The 22172-nt window shown below is 38.0% G+C and overlaps 1 protein-coding gene across 5 annotated transcripts in view; it reads left to right on the forward strand.

Annotated features, from left to right (window-relative positions):
* prom1a (prominin 1a) overlaps positions 1–22172 on the forward strand; it is a 102178-nt gene that overhangs the window by 41983 nt on the left and 38023 nt on the right. For all 5 annotated transcript variants that reach the window (XM_088917979.1, XM_088917981.1, XM_088917982.1 and 2 more), the window contains exons 3-4: positions 15310–15368; positions 18290–18495. In XM_088917979.1, coding sequence (XP_088774105.1) covers positions 15310–15368; positions 18290–18495 — 265 coding nt within the window. The remainder of the gene's footprint in view (positions 1–15309; positions 15369–18289; positions 18496–22172) is intronic.

The raw sequence follows: 22172 nt of genomic DNA on the forward strand, positions 1-22172 counted from the left end.
ATCTCTTTTGTCAAGAAACGAGTGATTAAGATCCTTGGATTCATTAGCCATTAAAAGCTAAACATAGATTGGTCAATTTGACCCTTCTTGTTTGCAGGCTTGATGTTCTTACTTTTCTAAAAAGAATCCATTAAACATCCATGATAATGATACATTTTACACATAGCTTATCTCTACCATTTACTTGATTAACGATCTGAATAGATGTTGTATTGATCATTGTAGGAGTTGGAGAGAACTGATGTTGTGGTAATTATCCTTTAATTGTGCAGCTCTGGGGTTCCTAGGGGAAAGAATTGATTGCTGTTAATGTGTTTAAAGGATATACTGTGTAGGTCATTTTATATCTGATTTTAGAATCTCAACAGCAAATTGTTGTAAATGTGCCTGAATTTGCTGTCATTTTAAACTCTCTAAAAATAGCATTTTTCTTTCTTTTAGCTAGGGGAGGACTAAAAGGAAAGGATGATAGTGAAACTGTGAAATTGAAACACAATAAACAACAACTGGTGAAATACGGTTTCTATATATAAAAAATATTTTTTATATAGGTTCTCGCAAAAATGCTCTTTCATCCAGGGTTCGATTCTGGAAATCTGTGTGGAGGTTTGCATATTTTTTGCATGGGTTTATGCAGTGTGGTCTGGCTCCCTTATGCCTTACGTAAACAAGCAGTCCGTTATTTAACATCTCTAAGTTGTTCCTGTGTATGTGCACCCTGCAGTGGACTGGCTGTCTGCATCTAGGATGTATCCCCACTTTGTGATTTGTGCTTTCAGGATAGGTTGTGTTTGGCTGAGTCCCTTACCAGGAACTTCAGATAATGGATGGATGAAACAGTAAATCCTTGATTGTCATAGTGTTGTACAGTATTTTCCAAGCAAATGTGCAGTCAGGTTAAATTATTTTTGCAGCCATCTTTAGCGGTTTCTAAGTTAGCCAAATGGTTTTGATTAACTATGAGAGGCCCGGGGTTTATGCCATCCACTAAGGTTAAAACTCCTGGTTGTATGCGTTAAAGATGTGCTCTTTCATCTTCCAATTAGTGAATTTTCACCTACATTTTGGAGCTTGTGAAATTCCTACTTCTATTTTTATTTCTGCGAGAGCTGCATCTAAAAAAAGTGTGAATTTAATATATTGAATTTTAACCAGTTATTTAATATTTCTGTCTAAATATGTCAAATGTTTATTATTTAATTATTGTTCTAGTTATTGCATGGGTGTCTAGCAATGAACAGATATTAAAAACAGTTGGTAGCTGCAGTAGTAGCACACCTAACCTAATTATAAAGGAATATTCCTAAAGTTTTTTTACAGTGTATTCAGAAATCATTTGGGTGTCATTTCATTTAGCTTTTGAGTATATCACAGAACTAAACCTTGAATTTTAAAAAATCACAGTCTGAGATTTTGTTTCTGCTGAAGAATTAAAGATTCATTTTGTTTTCAAAAGTGAGTTCCTATTTTATTTGCTAAAACCACTTTTATTGAATATGAACAAGGAATTATTAAATACTAACTAACTACTATTTTTGTGCCACAGTATTTATGAGGAAGGGTTCTCTGCTTGCTTGAAATAGAAAATCCCCAAATAATGTTCTTGTTACTCTTTTGAACAGCATTTCAACATGATCTCCATTTGAAGGAACATCTCTGTTTATCTCCAGTTACTTGCTCATGAATATCATTTGGCAGATTGATGCATTTTTTGACAGCCTAGGAATAGTTTGTGTTGCTCGGTGATTAATGGCGAACCCTGTCACCTCCCCTTAGCTTTCAGTCCTATCCTCAACACCTCCCTTCACATCAAACAGATCGCTTGAAAGAGGATTTCCCTCCCAAGGAGAGAGGCTATTTAATTGCACAAAACCCTCATCCCTGTCTCTTGCACACCAAGTTTTTTTTGTTTAATCTCTAAGCTCTCTGGATGTGTTTGCACTGATCCAGGCTGCTGAGCAATGATGACACAGGCTTTGAAGAATACTTAAGCAACTGGTATTTAAAATAGATTGAAAGCAGCTTCCCCTGCATCAGAGAGGTTTATTTCCATGTGAACAGCGGTTTATGATATTGACAAGTACAGGTTTCCAGAAAGGCCACCTGAATGGCTCTCCTAGAGGATGCTAGTTTGATGTTGGTTAGTCCAGACCTGTGTTCCACACTGGCGGTGAAGGCTTGAGTCGGGGCGCTCTCGACATCACTTTTCCAGATGTGATACCCCGCCTCAGCTGTACTCCTGCGAGCGTACAGTACATGTCCGGTGCGCGCCAGCAGAACCTTTCCACACGAGCGCTTCTGCTGCTCTATTTCTTCGGCAGCTGTGCGCCCCAGCTGATGCCAGCTTCTGAAGGGGACAGTCTTCCAAATAGCTGCTTCTTAAGTCTGGAACATCTCCTTAATGTAGGAATAATTTGAGTCAAATATCTTACTGCAGGTTAAAACCCTCTATAACACTCATGGGATTTAAATGTTTTTTTATGACTGCACTGCTTCCTTAGGTATAGTAGAGAACCGAGCTTGCAGTCCATTGAGCTTAATGCTTATCAGAAGGATTAAGCCTTCCCTAGTGCTTGGTTCCATGCTTCCATGATACAGGGTTAGTCCTCGGGACTAGTTCTGAAGCCAAATTCAAGCAGGTACTTGCAGGACTCCAGTCTACGATCTAAACTGTGAAGCAAAATAGGTTAATAGCTGTATCATTTTTTTAAGAGTCTGATAAACTGACTTTTTCATAGGATACATAAAACAGCAGCAGGATTCATACCCATCCTCAGACTGAGCAATATCAGACCTTCACTATCCCGGACATATAGCACAGATGCTACCATGTCCACCCCCAAACCCCTGCCCTCACCCCGTCTTTTCTGATGCTCTGGGTTTTAATAAGTGTTAAGGAGTGGTGCTGCCCTGTACAGGAGTTAGCACTTAGACCAACTGGAAAATACTCAAAAAAATAAGATTGTCTGTTGTGGGGTGGAAGCCTAAACTTCATACTAGAGTTGTATGCAGGTCTGTGAAAGAACTACATACAAAAATGAATAGCGTTGGGTCAGAAGAATTGAGCTTCACTAGACGTGGTCCTCACAGGGCTCGTTGGGTTTCAGGATCCAGTATACTCGCTTCCGGACACATCCGCAGCCTGATCCTGTGCCAGGAAGAGAAAACCTTCCACTGCTCCTACTGTTCTGCCGGCGTTTGCAATTTTTTTCTGCAACTGCGATGCCCTTGCATATGACGCAGAATAAATTCTGGTTTTGCCAGTGTTACGTATGGTCCCAGACTAAACAGGTTTTATTTGCCAACTCAGTTGTGTTCAATTGTTCTTTAGGTTTGGTTTAAGTTTCTTGTTTATGATTTGTGAAGCAAAAATGAAGCATTTCTCTCATGACATTTTTAAAGTTGAAATTAGAATTCTGTTTTTAATTTTCAAGTACAATTCTATAATTTGTGATAGGGGATGCTTCTCTTCTGTGAACATGAAGGTGACTGATAAGACCACAGTCTGACAGGTTGAGCAGGGGTTGTCTTGGGATATATCGGGTCATATCCTGGTCTGGACAAGATGAGCTCTCCAAAACTTTCACTTTGCTTCCCCTATCTGACACTTTCAGATGTTAAAAGTGCAGGGCTCTTTCTCTGATCTTCTTCTGTCTGGTTCAGTCAAGGGCTATAATTTCCCATTCATATATATTGATGTTGCATTGCTAGAATTGTGCTTTGCTAAAATATGGTGAAGGTGTAAAAAAATAGTAAAAATCAATCTGTTCAAAGTTATTCAGAAAATACTGGTTCTTATATGTTGATTGTGAACCCTAAGGTAGTCTCCTTGAGTGAATTTGTAATCAAATGGTTATTTTTATAGTGTGCCTAACTCAATATTTATATATTTTAACCAGGAGTTAAAGAAAAGATTAAAAGTATCCAGATTTCAAAAGTTACAGTAATTCAGTTATTCTTCTGCTATATATCAAGTAGTGTGTGTTGTGCTTTCAAATATCTCTGCATATGGCAAGTACTTGCTGTTAAACAAGTGGCTTTATTCACATGTATTAATTTGGAGGTATAATTGCAGAGATTATTTTCAGCAAGCAAAGCTCAGGTGGTTGCCAATAATTCAGAACACCACATGAAACCTATAGAGTACAAGAACACGGGTATTAAAGACATTGTCCATATATGACATGTACAGTATACATGGTTTAATAATTCTATTAGTTAATAGATGTCCCTAGGCATTTCAGTTATAAAACCGAACAATATTTGAATTTTCTGTGTGCTAATTTATCTGCTTCATTAATTCTGCTGTTTTGTAGCAGCTACTGCTCTTTCATGTGTAAATTCAGTGCCGCAGATGATGTTCTGTATTTAGCAGCAGTCTTCACTGTGTCAACACTGATAGGCTGTAACCGTGGAGAGAATCTCACACATATTGCAAAATACAACATTGCTCTCTCAAACCGCTTATGAACTCCAGACAACTCTCGTAAAGGTGCACTGAGTTCTAGAGACTGAACATTGCAAGTCCATTTCAAGCTATGCTTCTTCTCATTTAGAACAAATTTATTTAGAACAAATATAAACTCTTGTTCATACTTGTCTTATTTATTTGCTTTTTTCATTTAGGATTTTTTTCTCTGTTTCCGGTAAATACACAGTATGTTTCCTGAAGTAATCTTGTCTTTTGTGACCTTTGATTCATTATAAACACTATTATTTGTTTTTCACCTTGTGATTTTTTCCCTCCAAATCCTTGCTCTATGTACTACATGGTTTATTTCCTAATGTTTATTAAGTCAGGCATAACAAAGGCTGTAAATAACAAAGACCTACAAAACTACCCTTTATGCACTTTTTTGTAGATGCAGTACACAATTGAAGCCGTTTTCAATAATTACAGTATGTATGTTGAGTATGTTTTTTTTAAGTTCAAATCCAAGAACCATGTTTAATTTTATCAGAAGTCTTCATGAACATCTACATATGCCCAGTCATGTGCTCTATACTGTACCTGTGAGGATGCCTGGGTGTACTCAGTTCCCACCAGAATTCTATCTTAAGATATACACTACTGTACTGGTGATATTCTTTGGTTTATACAGTAGGTACTGTCTCATTATTTTAATCTATTTACTACTTGTTTTTCTGTTTTAGTATATGATGTTTGTTTGCTTAAAAATGTAAATTCAGGTGACTTACTGACATAAATTGTTTTGTTTATCTCTGCTTGAAGTGTGAGATACAGACGGTGCTAATGCATATTTTAACATCAATAGGAAAACTCATCTGTTCTGGCAAATTAAAAAAAAAAATCCTGTCAGTCTGTATTATTAAATTGGCTTCAGTGTTTTCAGCTACATGCGGATTCCTGCAGATTTCAGGCTTGAATTTGGCTGCAAACTGTCAGAAGATCTCTGAGTTGACCCAAACATTTTTCTTTGTGTAATAGTGTAGGTGCACTGACTGATGTAGCACTTTTCAGATTCTGGACAAATAGGACAAAGTCACCAATTTGAGTGATTAATTATTCAAATAGTGTCTGAGAAAATTTTGCTTATCAAAAATGTAGGCAAGGTTGATGTTGTATTGCAGTAAGAGTTCATTTACATCTCTTTACTTTTCCTTATTTTTATTTGAATCAATTTTACACATTTCTTGAAATTTAAGAATGATATTAACTAATGTGGAAGCTGCTGTACAATAGTTAAGTACATTTTGTATCTTGGATATATTAGAACATTTTGATTAGAAATGTTAGGATGACCTGTAGTATTGCTTGTTGGCATAGGAACCGTAGCACGCTGTCCCATAAAAGATTTGAAAATAAGGCAATTATTTTGCCATGATTATTTTTTTACAATGCAGTATGTATCTAACGCATTTTTCAGGACCATAAAGAAAGCAGAGATTTATTGTAGGACAAAGTATCAGTCCCTAGGATGAGCTTTCAATCGACTGGCCATGTGTGTTATTGATAGGAATACTATGACACAGCAGGATTTTAAAAATAGAGTGCCTTATCATAAAGTAGAGATATCTATACTTAATCCAATATTTGTATATGGTTACAGTACCACAATTTTGCAATTAAATTTTGTAACATGGCATATAGCTGTAGTTTGGATATATGAAAGAATATTGTTTTTTTTCCTTTAACAGCAGTATATAGATAGTTAAAAATTTATGATCCATGTTTTATGGCATGCTTTCTGAAATTTTGACTCAGTAATGTATGTTCTTGGAGCCTTTATGCCTAAACTGTTTTCCAGGTAGGAGAACAAGCAACTGCATTAATTATTGCAATTATTTCACATTCATATTATATTCAAATCAGCTTTTTCTGGTATATAGCTCCCATTCCTCATTACCCAGTGTGTTCAGTTCAAAATATCTCTTTAAAGCTCTAAAGCTTTGTACACTGAATCCCCACAATACCTAGTCACCTCTCCCTGTGCGCTAAGCAGGGCTTTATGCTCTGCTGAGACATCTTTTACTAGAACCTTCTTACAGGTATATGCATCTGGGAGCCTCACTCCACAGCTCTAGAACCCACTTCCTGTCTGTCTGAGAAATGTAAACTCTTGTACTAATTTTAAATCCAGACTAAAGATTTATCTGTTTAGTCAGGCTTTTAATTAGTGTATTTTCTCTCCTCCTTCCACGTTTTTGTTTTTATTATTTCTCATTTTTCTTTTATGTCTTGTTTTACCCTGAAGAGCCCCAAACACTATTGGTTTACATGGACATTGAAACAAAATCCTTGTAATCCATTCTGTATTATTAAAAACAAAGCACACTTAATCCTGAATCCCATTATCCCCATTGCTTTTGTAAGAACTGTTTGTGTTGCTTGTAGAGAAAAGGTGATATGATAGCAAAACACTGTCTAAATGACATGAATAGGACTAGCAGTGTTATTGCAGGAAGAAAATGTACATGGGCTGCAAGTCATATTGGGATCAAAATGTATGGCTGAAAGTAAAAGAACAGCTGTAGGACATGCGGTCGATTTTTTTTTTCTAGGAAAATTAAAAGTAGAGCCAGAGAACTTCTCCGTAGCTGATGGACCCGTGTCTTTACAGCCTGATGTATCGGCAGCTGTGTGTTCCTGATTTTACTGGAACTGCTGGTTGCTGAGCACTGCAAGATGGTTACTAGAATGCAGCTAGCGTGGAAGTATGGTTGCAACAAACCACAGGGGTTCACTTCTTAACCCAAAATCATGATAAATATCATGCAGTTGCAGTCATAGTTTGGCTAGTTTAGTCGGCATCAATGAATGATCATAGTCCAGTGATCTTATGTACGTAGTATTCTCGTGTAAGTCATGTTATTCTTCAGAGATGCCCGTGACCTGGTTTGATTTGAGTGCGGGAACATTATCTGTTTCGTGTCAGGGTTTCTGAAGATCCACATCATTATGGCTAGAATTGGGGAGGAGGAAGGTCTTGAAATGGTTTTGAACTTGGAGTGGCTTAGGAAGACAATTTGGTTGGGAGCAGATTGTGACTGCACTCTGACTGTACTCAGGAGGATGGAAAAGGATTCATTTTTCCAGCATAAATTTCGTAGACACTCTTGTGCCTTGTTGGTGAAACCTGCCCATGTAAACATGCCTGACAAACACCCCAGTCCACCACTGCATTTAATATATAAAGGTTGTATTAATACAGATGCATTAAAAGTAATGATGAAAATTGAAGTTACCATTTTATTAATATGTGCTTTAATACAAATAAATAATTGGAGCAGGAATTAGGTTTAATGGCCCTAGAATACATTTTCATATAGGCAGACAAGTCAGTTAATATAATAGGTGCCAGACTCAAATTCCACAATTAAAATACTCCTCTGTGGTTTTCTTGGGTTTGAAGATGTATCCACACTATCAGAGATGTCTTTTCTCACATTTGTTGAGTATGATTAAAAAATATATGGATTTTGGATATGTATCAAGAGCTGTTGATGTCCAATTGATTAATTGGTCCTTCATGACTATCATACAACTCGACTGGGTGTTCATGAGCATTGCATTGCCTCTCTGGTCGACTGTCAAGCCTGGTGTAAATCAAGAAACAGTAACTCAAAGTAGCCAATATCCCTACTTAAGAGGACGATGCCTCCATGCCATTGTTATTCTGGACAATAGACCAAGTCATCTCAAGTAGACTCGCCCATAGTGGAACCAAGTTCTCTTTATTGATAAATGAAGGTTTGGTGCAGGCCACTCTAATGGGTGTCAGCTTCCAGGACACAGACATGTATCGTAATACGTTAGTTGTTACTGTAGAACTCCAGTCGTAGTGACTGATGGCTACCCAAATGCTACAGCTGACATTCCCCTGCTTGCATATTGCTTGATAAAATACCAGTAGGGCAATACTGAGCCTCATTCCACGGCTGTAATAACTTTTTCTGCAACCCGAGAATGCATTGGTTACGTCATAGATATTCTACTGGCCAGATTTGAGTCACATTGAATATTTGTGGACGAGCTGGTTAGGCATATGGATTCTAGGGCTCAGATACCAGTGAAAAGGCACATGCTTATACAGGGCCTATGGGAGGAATGGGCCAGAGCTTTACATGACAGCTTCTGCAACCTGGTGCGTGGCGTGGGTAACGGATGGACAGCCTGTGTTGCTTCCACTGGTGGCCAAAGGCACTATTTAGCCTTTGACTTTCACAGTAGATACAGCAGACCATCACTGATCTATCATGTTGATGACAGATATAAGTCAGCATATGTACTGTGTCCGTTTAATAAAATGTAATGCATATAATGCAAAAGATGGTTATTTCCCCCAATAATATGTTTTGGGACTCTTTTGTAGTTTAGTGTTGTTTCTTTTGATGCTTATTATATGTCGGGTAAAAGCTAATGATTCTCCTGAGGTCTCTTGAGTGTATAGCACAGGTACTGTATTAAGTCATATTGACGGCTGCTTATCACAAATCAATAATACTTCTCATTCAGTACAATGTCTAGACATCTATCTCACAGGCATTTGCTACATATGTAATGTCTCTGTTAGAGTTGTATGCATCCAAGAGATGTACACTGTCAGTGGAACCAACATGTTTGATGATGGAAAAATTGGGCTGCAGAGTTGAGCACGTGTTAAGGCCTCGGACTCCTGATTTGATTTTGTAATTTGTTCAGGATCAGAATGTACTTCACTGTCCATATACAGTAGGAAATCTTCCTTTGGCCTCACCGAGACAAAAAAAAATGTGTAATACATGTAGTACAACATTAAACATCCAGTGGTTCAGCTCCCCGGTGGAGAGACTGGTGCTGTATTCTGTTTTATCAGATTGTTACAGCAACCCCAGGTGTCTAAAGGGTTACAACAGTTTTTCCAAAACACAGTAAATTGTGTCCCTTGTAAGTCACTGTGGATAAAAGTGTCAAGGAAATTAATGGTCATAATGATGTGATATCTTGTGAACACTCCAATGGGATTGGAACGCAGCACTATAGTGCTGGTCCTGTGGAATAAAGGAGACAATGTGGGTTTTGTGCGTGATCCAGCTGCTATACAAGGAATACATTTTCCTTTTAAAAAATCCAGGTCAGCAGCAATGCAGTATGAGGAAAAAAATAGAATTACTGGTAGTCTTTGAGAACAATAGCAGATCTGAGAATCTCTGTTCATCTGCAGTCTTTTTCGTTTCAGCGGCATATCGTTTTACATTTAATGAATCACGATGAGCTAAATTAGGAACCAGATCTGATTTGTAACAATGTAGCTTTCATATCAAGGTCAAGGATTGATTAAAAACATTGCGTGTATTGAATGACATCGAGTCATAATCCTGATTAACTGGGCTATTTGGTGGATTAATTTGCAGGAACTATTTGCTCCTTTATTAATAGAACTGTAGAAGGAAACTGTAGTAAACAAGATAAATGGTTTGATGAATTATCATTATTTTTGCCATTTTGGAGTGTATTCAGGAGATCTGCCACTAAAACTGAAATAGGTGGAAATACAATGTGTTTGTTGTCATGCTCTTGTTTCACTGTACTCTGTGAGCTCAGCATAATTTGCAGAATATTAGGAATGTGGTTTAAAAACAAAAAGAGACGAATATAGTGTCTTTTAAAGTCTTGAAGGTGTCATACCAATTTAGGTCTGTGCACTGTTAATCTCCTTTCCAGTTATTTGAAAGCATAAGGATCAGCTGTTCACATATGCTGAAATGGGTTATTGCTAATTAGCTTTTGTTTTGAAATGCACGAACTGGTGAGAGGGATGGTACTCACCTATTTAAACTCTGGTTTATTCTGATTATTGGTTTATTTATTATTTGATTCATTGTAGCAGATATATTGTGAGGGAAAACAAATGTTTCTAATGTACCCCTCACTGCAACTACTGCAACTGAAACAGAATTATTTCCTGGAAAAAAAACATGTACATATGATTACTGCATGTTGAAGTCACCCTTGTTTGCACAGCAGTTGCAGAATAAAAAAGCCATCTTAAGATCCACACTGCCCTTACGAGCATTGCAAGTAACCGTGCAATTCTGTTTGGGGTCAATAATGAGGTTTAGTTTTTTTTAAGATGCAGTAGCGGAGAGTATGATAGAGCAGGTGACTGTAGCCTGACATGAGATGATGGTGCTGCCTCCTCCTTGCATGTTTCAGCATGGCAGTAGTGCTTGTTCTGGGGCTCTCTGTACCGTGGTCCCAGGAGAGTGAAGAGCTCTATAAATACTCTTCCCAGAAGAGACTTTTTTCCAGGGCCTTAGCAAATGACTGGTAGATAGTTTGTACTGCTTGACCTTGATTTCTACACACGTATTTCCAATTAAGTGAAGGTCCGACCTACTCATTCTGTGGAATTGTCATACTTTTTAAAGTTTTGTTTCCTGGAAGCTGAAATTATTTTTCATAAGAATGCCAAATTCCGAGATTTCCAAGAGGTGGTAGATTTTCATAATTGTGTTGGTTTACGGCTAACACAGTTTCTATAATGTTTTATAAATCCCAAAATACACCATTAAACAATGAGAAAGTGCTGAAAACCGGTTCCTCTGACCACTAATACAAAGTCAGTACATTGACTTTGTATTTTTTGTACTGAAAGAGAAGTGTAGAGTGTACATTCTGATTCAGTTTTGCAGTGTGGATTTCATTGGAAGGCTTGTTCCTTTACTAACTTCTTTCAAGAAGGAAGAAGTTTATGGCTGAATGAGATCTTTTCAAACTACCAAATTTCTCATCCTTTTATGTCGCATCCCAAAATCAGAAGCACTTTGGTTTGATCAATTCCCAAAAGATTCACAGATCTGTGATCTGACGAATGTGACGTCTTTTTTTTTTGCCTGGACATCAGAGGAGTGTTGGAGCAGAGAAACTTGAGCTGAAGTGATCTATGAGAGAATGGTGGAACACGTCAGTGGTATAACTTACTGTGTACTTCACGTCAGCCCTGTAACATACTGTAAAAGATGCCAGTTTTTCCCTTTGTCTCCATCATTTATCTTTTAATACTAAAGGGCTATGTGTAACCGACCAGGAGGGAGTATAATTCACTTCCCATCTCAAGCTAATGTATAGCTCTCATGGTCTAGCCAGATGAAATTACACCGGGGAGGACCACAGTTTTGGTCCTGATTATTGAGCACATATGGAGAACAAAGTACCTTACAATAACACTGGGGGGGGGAGCTATAATTTTCCCTCACTTTTGCAATGAAAATTAGATTCATAATCTTAGTTATTACCTGAACAGTTCTGAAAATTGGTACTACTCTGCAATGTAGAAGGTGATTGTTAACATTGGTATTAAGTGTGGTATCTGTACTAGACATTGTAGTTTTGGTGTTCAGGACACAGCTTTGATTCTGAATTCCTGAAATCATTGATTCGATTCTGCACTACTCATTAGTTGAGTGCCTCCATTTTTTGGTCAAGTAGTATATCCCACCTCCCTCGTTGTCTTGTGGGTTTTGCAGTCAAGTCGGAAGAAATTCACGAGGTATCAAGAGCTACAATATATTTGAGGTTGGAAGAGGGACGTGTCTACTGTATCATAAGGCTGAAACATACATCACATTTTTGATCAGGGCCCAATACATTTCTGCTTGATAATATGCAGAGCGGAAAGATATGGAAAACAACAAGCAGAGCGTAGTATTCCATAAGTAAATGTATTGTATACAGTGCATAAAAGGGAGTAATGCACTATTTGGAACAATTCTGTTTACAGTTCAAGCCTGTCGGGGCTTGGCAATGCCACTCTGATTGCAGAAAACATCAGGAGGATGCTCAGGTGCCAGACACCTGGAGCCCAGGTGCTTTTTTGACTTTACTTCCTAGCACATGTGGCAGGTTAGCCTGTCAAATTCACTCCCTCTAGTGGCACATTTTAGTGAGTGGCGTTTTTCAAAAATGTGTGGATGCTGTCGACATCAGTGATTGTCATCCATGGTTCTGAAGGGTCCTTGTGTCTTCTGATTTATGTTCCAACTAAACTCTCAATCTGTGTGTTACCCCTAGATTGAACTTCCTGCTTGATTATATCTTTTCAGTATATTTCTGCACTAACTGTATCCTTCTTGGTTTCAGAAATACTCTATTGTGTTTGTTTGTTCCTGCAGAGAAATCCGCACACAGAGCTCTCCCCATTCACTCCTGAGCTTGCTTATTAAGTCGTTTGTGTAAACTGCTCTCAGTAGGAGACAAATTAAAGATGTCAAAACACAGATTAGAAAAGAGGCATCAAACCCATAAAAAAACAGCTTTCTGCAGAGGTCCAAGTATTCCATTCCACACACCTGGACGAGAGCTGGTACAGTTTATATCCCATAATTGTTTCAGGGTTGATAATGATTAATAACCACACGCAAACTCTCATAAACTGAAAAACATCTTAATTAGCAACAGATCAGTTAGTCTCAATGATTAAGAACTCAGTGGCCTTTTACTGAAAAGGGTAGCCTTTTCATTTTCTCTCCAACAATAGCTTTGTTCATTTTCTGTCAATTGTAACCAGATAGTGTGGGAATTTATCTTAGCTCTGCTGGGAAAGATTGTTTTTTATGGCCTCATGTCTGTTCTAGAAAAACTGCTACAATGACATGACGTATGAAAAGCAACCGATATCATGCTGACTACAGAAAAGTACAGTATATTTGCTTTGTATCTTACAAATAATGGAAACTAAGCTCATGTTGAATGATGCCCGTGCCTTTAATTACAAGCGAAAGGGGTGTCTGCACATATTTCTGATTTTTATTTTGAAGAATGAAAATTTCAGGAATACCTATACAAGAGAATTTATGAGCCATGTATACAGGTTTTACTGTATATGTAGGCATTAAACAGGCAATTTCTGAAGACCTGCAACAATTTAACTGATGAGTTGAACTGGTAATTAACGTCTGGGGAAAATTCACCCTGATTTGAGAGTGCGTCTGTGTCTGCCCTACAATGGATTGGCATCCCATCTAGGGTGTACTCTTATCTGGGGCCTGTTGCTTGTGGGATAGACTCAGGCTCCCCGGTGATCCTGTATTGGAAGAAGCGTTTAGAACATGAATGGGTGGATTGTTGGGGTAATTTGGGGCAAAACCCTAAAGACCGATTAGCCTTCAAGAACCAGAATTCCCTTAACTTTAAGTAAATTAGCTTCTCGCTAATGCATCAATAGTTAACGTGTTCCTAGTCTTTTAAAAACAAGTGATTCAAAATGACCCGTAAGACAAAGTGGAGTGTCACTCTCCTGAACCAGAGCTGGAATCCCAGGGTCTATACATTACCTTCGAGTGTTCCGTGTTTTCTGGGTTTATTTTATAAAATACAAGTAGCACTTATTGTGTCTTCCCTTGATCCCAGTGTAGTAAAATATATTTCCCTCTAAAGTTAGGAGGCTTTTTGTCATTATTAACAATAATTATGTAAAACATCGTAGTGTTAAACTATTCCTGGGCACTAAATAGCCGAGTTACGTAGAACATCTTTTTTTGTTCTCTGACAGAACTCTCATGGTACAGTAACGGTCATGCCAAAACTTAAACTAGACAAATTATTAGCTTACAAAACGATCCAACTTATGCTATATACAGGTATGCACAATATAATCTAACCACACCAGAAAAAAAACCTTAAGTGACCAAAAAAAAAAAGTCTTAATAATGGCTTTCCCGGTATTTACTCCACAGGAGTAAGTCTGCCTCTAGAACACAAATGCCCTGTTTTCCCTATTCTATCAATACATTGCTAAAATAGGAGAGATGTTTTTAGCCTGAGGATTTCACAATAAATGAAATCACAACTTCCTAAACTAAATTAGACTGCAAGGTCTCTTGTAATAATGCTCATATTAGTTTATACAGAATCTGATTCCCAGTCTGGTTAGAAAAATGATCTCTCCCAGTCATAGCTTTGGAGATGATGACTGATGTTGATAAGTGAGATCTTCCTTTTTTCTTTTCAGTATTTAGAAGAAGAAGAGAATAATAGACTTTGCGCCTATGGAGACCTGGTTTAGTGACCTTACTAGGAACAGATGTCACTGTTGATGATTCAAAGTGAAGCTAACCTGTGGAGATTATCAGGAATACCCTTTGATCATCTGTGTCCTCTGTGTTTGCTTGCTTACTAGCCCAGCTACATAAATACTAACAATATCCCTTGTACCTTCTGAGTAAGACAATCAACCTTTGATGAGTAAACATTCCTCACCTTACTGAAGCGTAACGATATTTTCAGTCAGGCCACAAAACAGACTCGTGTGGCAAAACCATCTCGAATACTACATGAAGTGCTGCAAACGTGACAAAAGGCTGATGGGGGAAAAAGGGTAACTTCTCTATTGGAATTGCAAAGTGTCCTATCTGGTCCCCAAGCCACACTGTGCATCCCAACAGTCAAGTATAGTGGTTTCAGCATTGTGCCATAGGGAAGTTTCTTCCCATCAGGGGCTGGAAAAATGAAACAAATTATAGGCAAATGCTAGGGCAATACCTGTTTTGTGTGCTATAAACTTAAAATTCACCTTTACGCAGAACAATGAAATAAAATTGTGCAACATTAGTTTTGTAGAATTTTAAGGCTTATTTTTGCCAAAAATTTGCAAGCATAAAAAAGCATCTTTGTAATTTTTTTATTAAAAAATGAAGTCATGGCTGTTATTTCAAGAGGGTGATGACAATTGTAAGGTTAGATTTGTCCATGTGAGATTTTATGCTTTGCTATGTTGAAATGTAAATGTGCAGTTGATAAAATAATTATTTCCCCATTGCAAAGTTCAGCGTTACCAATGTGTGGTATGTTTTTCTGTTTAATTTCAGATCTTGTCCTTAAAGTAGCCAAGGACAACTTTGAATCAATCCAGTCAGAGTACCAGAAGGTAATTGTGTGTGCTTGTTTGTGTGGATGATGACAGGGGCAATTAATTGTTACTAATTGTGAAGAATTGTAGACAATTACATGTGAAGATGATCTAAACTAATTGAAGCAGCAGCTGTCACTTCTATAGACCAATAAATTAATAGATATTTGTTATATGGTGAGATTTGCAGTACTGTGAAAAATGAATAATAGAGATTTTTACCACAGGCAAAATGTCTTTCTTTGTAATTGTTTTCTAGCTAACAAATGTAAGTAACTTACTGGACAGACTTTAGCACTTCAATTTTGAAAAGAGCATTGGTGGTTTATTCTTAGAAGTAGTATTTTATTATTAATCAATTGTCTTAGATGCTTTAAATCTGAGTCATCTGTTCTTGCAAAATTGAGACCGTGTCTACCAGTAGCATCATGCAACTGACAGAGAAATGATGATTTTGAATGTCTGTTTCTGCACGGTAAGGGTTATCCATTGTGGGTGTATGTTTCTCGGCAATCCACTCAATTTTGTTTCCTGATTTGTGTTCATTTATCCTTGAAACTCTCTCATTCACTCATTCCCACGACTTTGTTTTCTGCATGCTGCTCCGTCATTACATGTTCTGTCCATCTGCTCTGGTGCATCAGCCAGAAAACGTTGTTCTGACACTCCAGGTAAACTCCCACGCCACCCCTACTCCTACCCTCCTGGCCCCTCGCATGGAAACTGCTTAATCTTTCTGAGCACATCTTTGTAGCCATTCAGCTCTACACTGGGGAACTGTCTTAATAATAAAAAGTGTGAAATGGGAAGTAAAATATATATTTTTTTACTTAACTTTCCCATGGACGAATGACACTGACTACAGGCAACTAAAGAGGCGCTTGGTATACTCAAGCACAAATCACCTAGGTAGTATTTTGCCTCAGCCAATAAGATCATACAAATGTTTTGCGGGAGAAGACATTAATACTGGGCATAAAAAAAAAACTTTTAAGACACAATCCCCACCGATGAGCAGAAATATTAGTACTGTACATGACTTGCAGAAGCATGCTTATGGAACACCTGCCTTGTAACAGAATTGCCATAAGCATTAAATGAGACAATCTCGAGAGTACAGTTCAGGTGTTTTACAGCTGCACTTGTATTTTCCTCAAGCCACCTGCAGGGGACCTGTATTCAGAATTACCTAGTGCATCTTCTTAAGAAGTTAATTGCAGACAATCCAGTTAAATAAAATCATTTTCATTACTTTGTGAAACTTAGTTTATTTCTTGGTGGTCTAGCTTTCTTGCTCTTACTTGAGAGCTTAAAAGGGGTTGTTTGTGAAACAATCTTTATCCAGATTTTTTTGAACAGCAGAAGGATGGCAGCACTAGCTACAGTATACCCTAACCTTTTGCCTTTTTAGCTCTCTTACACGCACTGGGTATATCTGCAGATAATTTTTGCTTATGGAGTGAAATTGACCAATCTTTTTGTGCTTATCAAAGCTTTTTATCAGAAAAAAAAGTAACAGCTATAATCAATATTTGAAGTAAGACTTATGGTAAGCACTATTGCAAGGAGTCTTGGATTCTTTGCACTACAACGAAATCTATAAAAAACAGAATGCTTCTGTGACCTTTTTAAGAAGAGAAACACTATACCAACCAAAAACCGGTTCAGCAGGTTTAAACCCCGGCCTCTGAAGTCATGCATGGTGCAGTACAGTATTCTGGGTCTAGGGCAGTGGGTTTCTGCCTTTCTATTGGCATGGAAAACGTACCTTCAGCATGCTTTAGTAGCTTCTAGATCTGCATTAGTTGACATCATACTGCAGAGATTTTCAACAAGGAGTTCTGGGCGCCTCTCTTGTTTAGCTGAACCAGTAAAGGAGCCTACACTGAACACCACTTGAGCTCAATGTGATAGACATCCTGGGTTTTAGCCTGAACACCCGCTGACTGAAACAATTCCCTGAGCAACAGCACACACTTGGCTGAGGGCTGCCAGAGATGTCAAAACAGCGCTCACATCGGTGAAGGGGTGACCCTACAGATTCCTGGGCCACCAGTTTGGCTTCCAGTCAGCGCCAGCTCTCCTGTACAGCACTGTGGCGCTTGCAGTGTGCTCAAAAAGCGAGGTTTGGAGGACCTGCCGGTCTCTCCAGACTCTCTGTACAGCATGGCTGCATTGCTCAGAGGTAAAGAAACCATCATCAGGTCCACATTGGGTGGGTAGAAAATTATTCAAAACTGAGTTCTGTTTCAGCATATAATTAGGGGCTTATAAAAGGTCTTGCTGTGAGATTAATGTAGATGAGCATTTCATTTTAATTTCATCTGTTATGCTCGTACTTTACCACCCTAACCACCTCATCCCTAGAAAAAGGCTGCTTTCACTAGATCATAGATAGCCTAATTCTGGTTGAAGACTTTTATGATATTGATCTAATAACACCAGTTAAATGGACTTCAGTGTTATTTTATTTCATTGTTGATGGTAATGTAGTATTTGAAAGAGATTTTAGTTTTAGTTTAGAATTAGTTTGACTTTCAGGGTAGGATAAAACATTCTGTGCAAGACAATATAAGAATAGGCCAACTTTGTTTGTAGGTTTTGCTTAATTCATGCAAGAACATTTTTTTTGTGCTTTGCACTGTTGATTTTGTGCATAGCATATCCATATAGAACTATGGACTGCAGAACCTTAGAAAACGTCCCCTCACCTAGTTGGACTACTGTCCTGACATTTCTTTTACAAATCTGTATTTTGACAAATTGCAACTTTCAGAACCTAACAATCCTACATATAGCCCTGCATCTTAGAGATGTTTGCAGGCTATGTGCATTGCTATCTCCTCAAGTATCCCAGGCTGAGAAGCTAATCCAAGATATTGTTGGCCTGTTAATTGCCAAAAATAAAAATGTTCTCAAGCTCTCTCTTTTGATTACAGGCCATCTACTATGAAATTGGTTTCATTGTGTGTGCCTCTCTGGGAGTGCTGTTTGTTCTTTTGATGCCTCTCGTGGGGCTCTGCTTCTGCCTGTGTCGTTGCTGTGACAACTGCGGAGGGGAGATGCACCAGAGACAGAAGAAGAACGCGGACTGCCGGAGAGGCTGCCTCACCACCCTCCTCTTGAGCACATCTCTCCTCATCTCGTAAGTGAGCACTTCAGGCCCGTGCAGAGGCAAAGGGCTTCCTGTTTCTAGCTGCAGCAGTAAAGATCGCAAAGACAGTGGGACGCAGGCTGAGGTTTGCACACAGGTATCTGAACAGCGTCAACTACAGTAGTTAAACAGTGACAGTTTTATCACCTCTGAAATGGATAGAATCTAACAGACTCCCCAATTATAGATTCTTACAAGGCTACAGCCTTCAGACCCTTCGAATGTCTGACCATGCAGAGATTGCCATGTTGAGAGTGAATTATTACTAGCTGTGTGCTTTAAAGCTGTTGTCAATTCAATTGGTGTTTTATGTAAAATTTGTTTTCATGCCCCACAGTATCTTCTCACAAATGTGGTGTCCAATACCCTTTGCTTTACTGCTTGATTGAAAGGCTGTACTTGTAGACAGTCCTCAGGGTATCACAGCTGCAGGTATAAACACTGCTTTTCCCACAGAAACCTTACTAGGTTTAAGTCTCTTAAGAAGCTAGAGAGCCTGATACTGATTTTAATGACAGGCTTATACTGCACAGTGAAATATCTTCCACCAGTATGATAGCAGAGGGAGATGGTATTAAAAGGCAAGAGGTCAGTTCTCATTTCTTTTTGTCTTGTTACTGCAGAAAGGAGTTTATTCATGAGTTAGTGAGCGAAGAGTAAATTGAACCAAAGACCATTTGATTTTCAGCAATGTTTTAAGACAGTGAATCTTGGAAAGGAATGTTACAATAACGGTGTTATAGGAAACTAAATGAAACATTTTTTTCTATTTAGTATGTAAAAGTATCCTATGGAGTTTACAAAGCATTTCACTTCATTTGTAAAAAAGAGAAGTCACCTTCTGTTACTATTTTAAAAGCACATTTTGGATTCAACTGTGCTGTTATGATACTTTTTTGCTGCAAAAGCGCATTATGTGAGTTTATCAGTAGTATATGTATTATGGCAATACAATATAGCTATATTGAATTTTGTTTTGGACCTCAGTTTAGTTTACATGTTCTTGGCAAAAAAGTTGTTTAAAGCTAAATCCCTTAATTACCAAGACTGCAAATACACTGAAATGTTGATTTTTATTCCGTAACCTTGTAACATGGCTTATATTAACTAATAATTAACTTGTAGTTCAGTAATTTGCTGCTTATTTGAACTAATCTGATCTGTTCATCTAGTGTAGGGGTCTCAGACCCTTCTAGAGCCTAGAGTCTTCTGGTTTTTGTTCCACCCACATTCCCAGTTACATACTTGGTCTATGAAATAATTAGATTCTGAGGTAATGTATAGGTAACTGTACTTTTAATGAAGTGAATGTAGTGTGTGATCAGCTCTAAAAGCTCTATAAAATCCCACATGTATGTCTACAGCTAGGTTCATTTTTCAATTCACTAGTCAGGTTGAAGGCCTGGAAGCCCGGAGACTCGTGGTGCACCGTAAGAATGAAGAAATATTCCTGGAACCCACTGTGCATTATTTTGAAACTCAAATTCACGTTCATGTTAAACCATGGTCTCCCCACCCCACTTACAGTTACTGTTGAAAAGCAGTCCCTTACAGTTAAACATTATTGACGTTAATGATTGCATTTTAAATTTAGTTTTGGGAAATTATTTTAAAATGTTGTCAGGTAAAGTGGTATGCTGCATGTAGAGAGTATTCTTACGATGTAAAGTAAGACATCATCCTGTAAAAGACCATATTTACAAATGTAACCTTGTAGCTGTAATGGACTACTTTTTAAAAGTAGTTTTCCCCAGAAACAAAATTATTTCCCAGAAACAAAATTATTCATGTCAAATGTTAAGACTGTTACATGATGCTTTTGTGTTATTTGCAATTATACAGATATCACATAAACTACAATTGTGCTAGTTTATTTAGAGTTTGTGGCAATATGATTATCCTCAGGAAAACTGCCAAAATGATTTTCTCGCCTTCATCTCTCTGTTATATAGAACTTGTGTTGATTATCTTGGTGCCATATTGCCTGGTGTTAATGACTGTCACACACTGGAGAAGGATGGTTATTTTTGACTCGGCATGCCATATGATGTCTGAGTTTTGTTTTTTTAAGGATCGTGCCATTTCAGATCTGAGAAAAAGAAAGACTTTGCAGTTGGCATGCCTCTAGTGTCCATTAAAATGAATTTAAATATACATTATTGATAACTATGTGGCTTGACATGTTCTTGTTTTCCAGTGGTAAAAAAGCCAAATTTCTTCAGAATAGAATTAAATGTTTTATAAAAATCAATAATTCCTTTCATGTGTATTACATCTGAAGGTGCTATAAATATCGAAGGGAAATCACACCCACACCTGGAGTGCAGACACACTGAGGTTATGAGCTAGCTGTCCCACTGCACTGCAGATCAGGTGGAGAAGAGAGGCAGTGCATCACCAGTTGAATTGAGAGGGGACTTGATAAGGCCAGATTGTATAAACCAAGAATGTAATTTAGCCATTACACCGGGGTTGAAGTCTCTAGCCTTACAAACTTACAGCAGTTATGAGAACCAGTCTCTTTACTGGGGCATTGGTTTGGAAATCCAGGTTCCATTTACTAGTCCACCAACAACTTGGTTTTCTTTAGCAATCTCTCATCTACGTGCTGACCAGGCCCAGCATTGCTTGGCTTCAGGTTCGAATGATAAAGTTTAGCTAAAGATTGTGCCAAATTCACTATTTCACGTTGAAATATATATGAGCAGTGGTTCACAGGAAGCATTACCAGTGTGCAAGCATATAAAAGCCACAGAACATGCTGCTGTAAAAACATTTTAAAAAACTGTGAATCCATGACTGTGTGTTTAATCCATTTTCATCTGACATCATCCTGACCAGAGGGCCCAGTAAAAGTTCATTAGATTAATTCCGTTTGGGGAAAAAATGATTAAAATAGTAAAGAGGTCATAGACAGTGTCGTCACTGTCTTTCACGTGATTAATGCAGGCTGTCACAGTGCAGGTTGATGAGAATCTTCAGTCCAGTAATCTCTGAAGGCTGTCTGCAGAGACTGTCCATTGCAGTCGCCTCCCGGAATAGGATATAAAGGTCAACCTTTTCGTCCTACTTCTGTGTCATTTACTGTTGAAAATATGTAGTTCCATTCCTGTTTTGTGCAGAAGCTGTTCCTTATCAGGCAGTCGTAGCAGCAGAAGAATGACCTGATCACAAAAGTTTACTGCCAGCCATTGTCCTTGTATGCTTATATGTTCTTCTGAGAGCTTGCAACTTGAGTACTTCAATAGGATGTGCAGTATATTTTGAATTTGATGCCTTGCTTAGTTATGTGTTTTCAGTCAAAACATTTTTTAAGAGTGTTCAATATTTTGCTTTTGGCAGTGTTTCCTTTGAACCTACAGTTCTTCTTCTTTTTGCAAATTAACATAGTGACTTTTCTTGTGCTAATCCCCACAGCAGTGTTTTTTTTTTTAATGTAGCTGATTACCTTAAGATATGCAATCTACATGGCATCTTTAATTCAGTGTTTCATCTGGTATAATACTAAAACTTTGAACTAGAGTTCCCATGGGCAGTACTGAATTCAGGGCCTAATGGTATTTTTCCAGTTTTGCTTAAGGCAATAAAGGATGTTATTCATAGACTCCTAACTAGGATATTTTAGCTCTCTATAAGGATGGGATCTGTACTGTAGCTACAAATTAAAA

The sequence above is a fragment of the Atractosteus spatula genome, chromosome 1, assembly GCF_055471065.1.
Source record: "Atractosteus spatula isolate fAtrSpa1 chromosome 1, fAtrSpa1.hap1, whole genome shotgun sequence".
NCBI lineage: Eukaryota > Metazoa > Chordata > Actinopteri > Semionotiformes > Lepisosteidae > Atractosteus > Atractosteus spatula.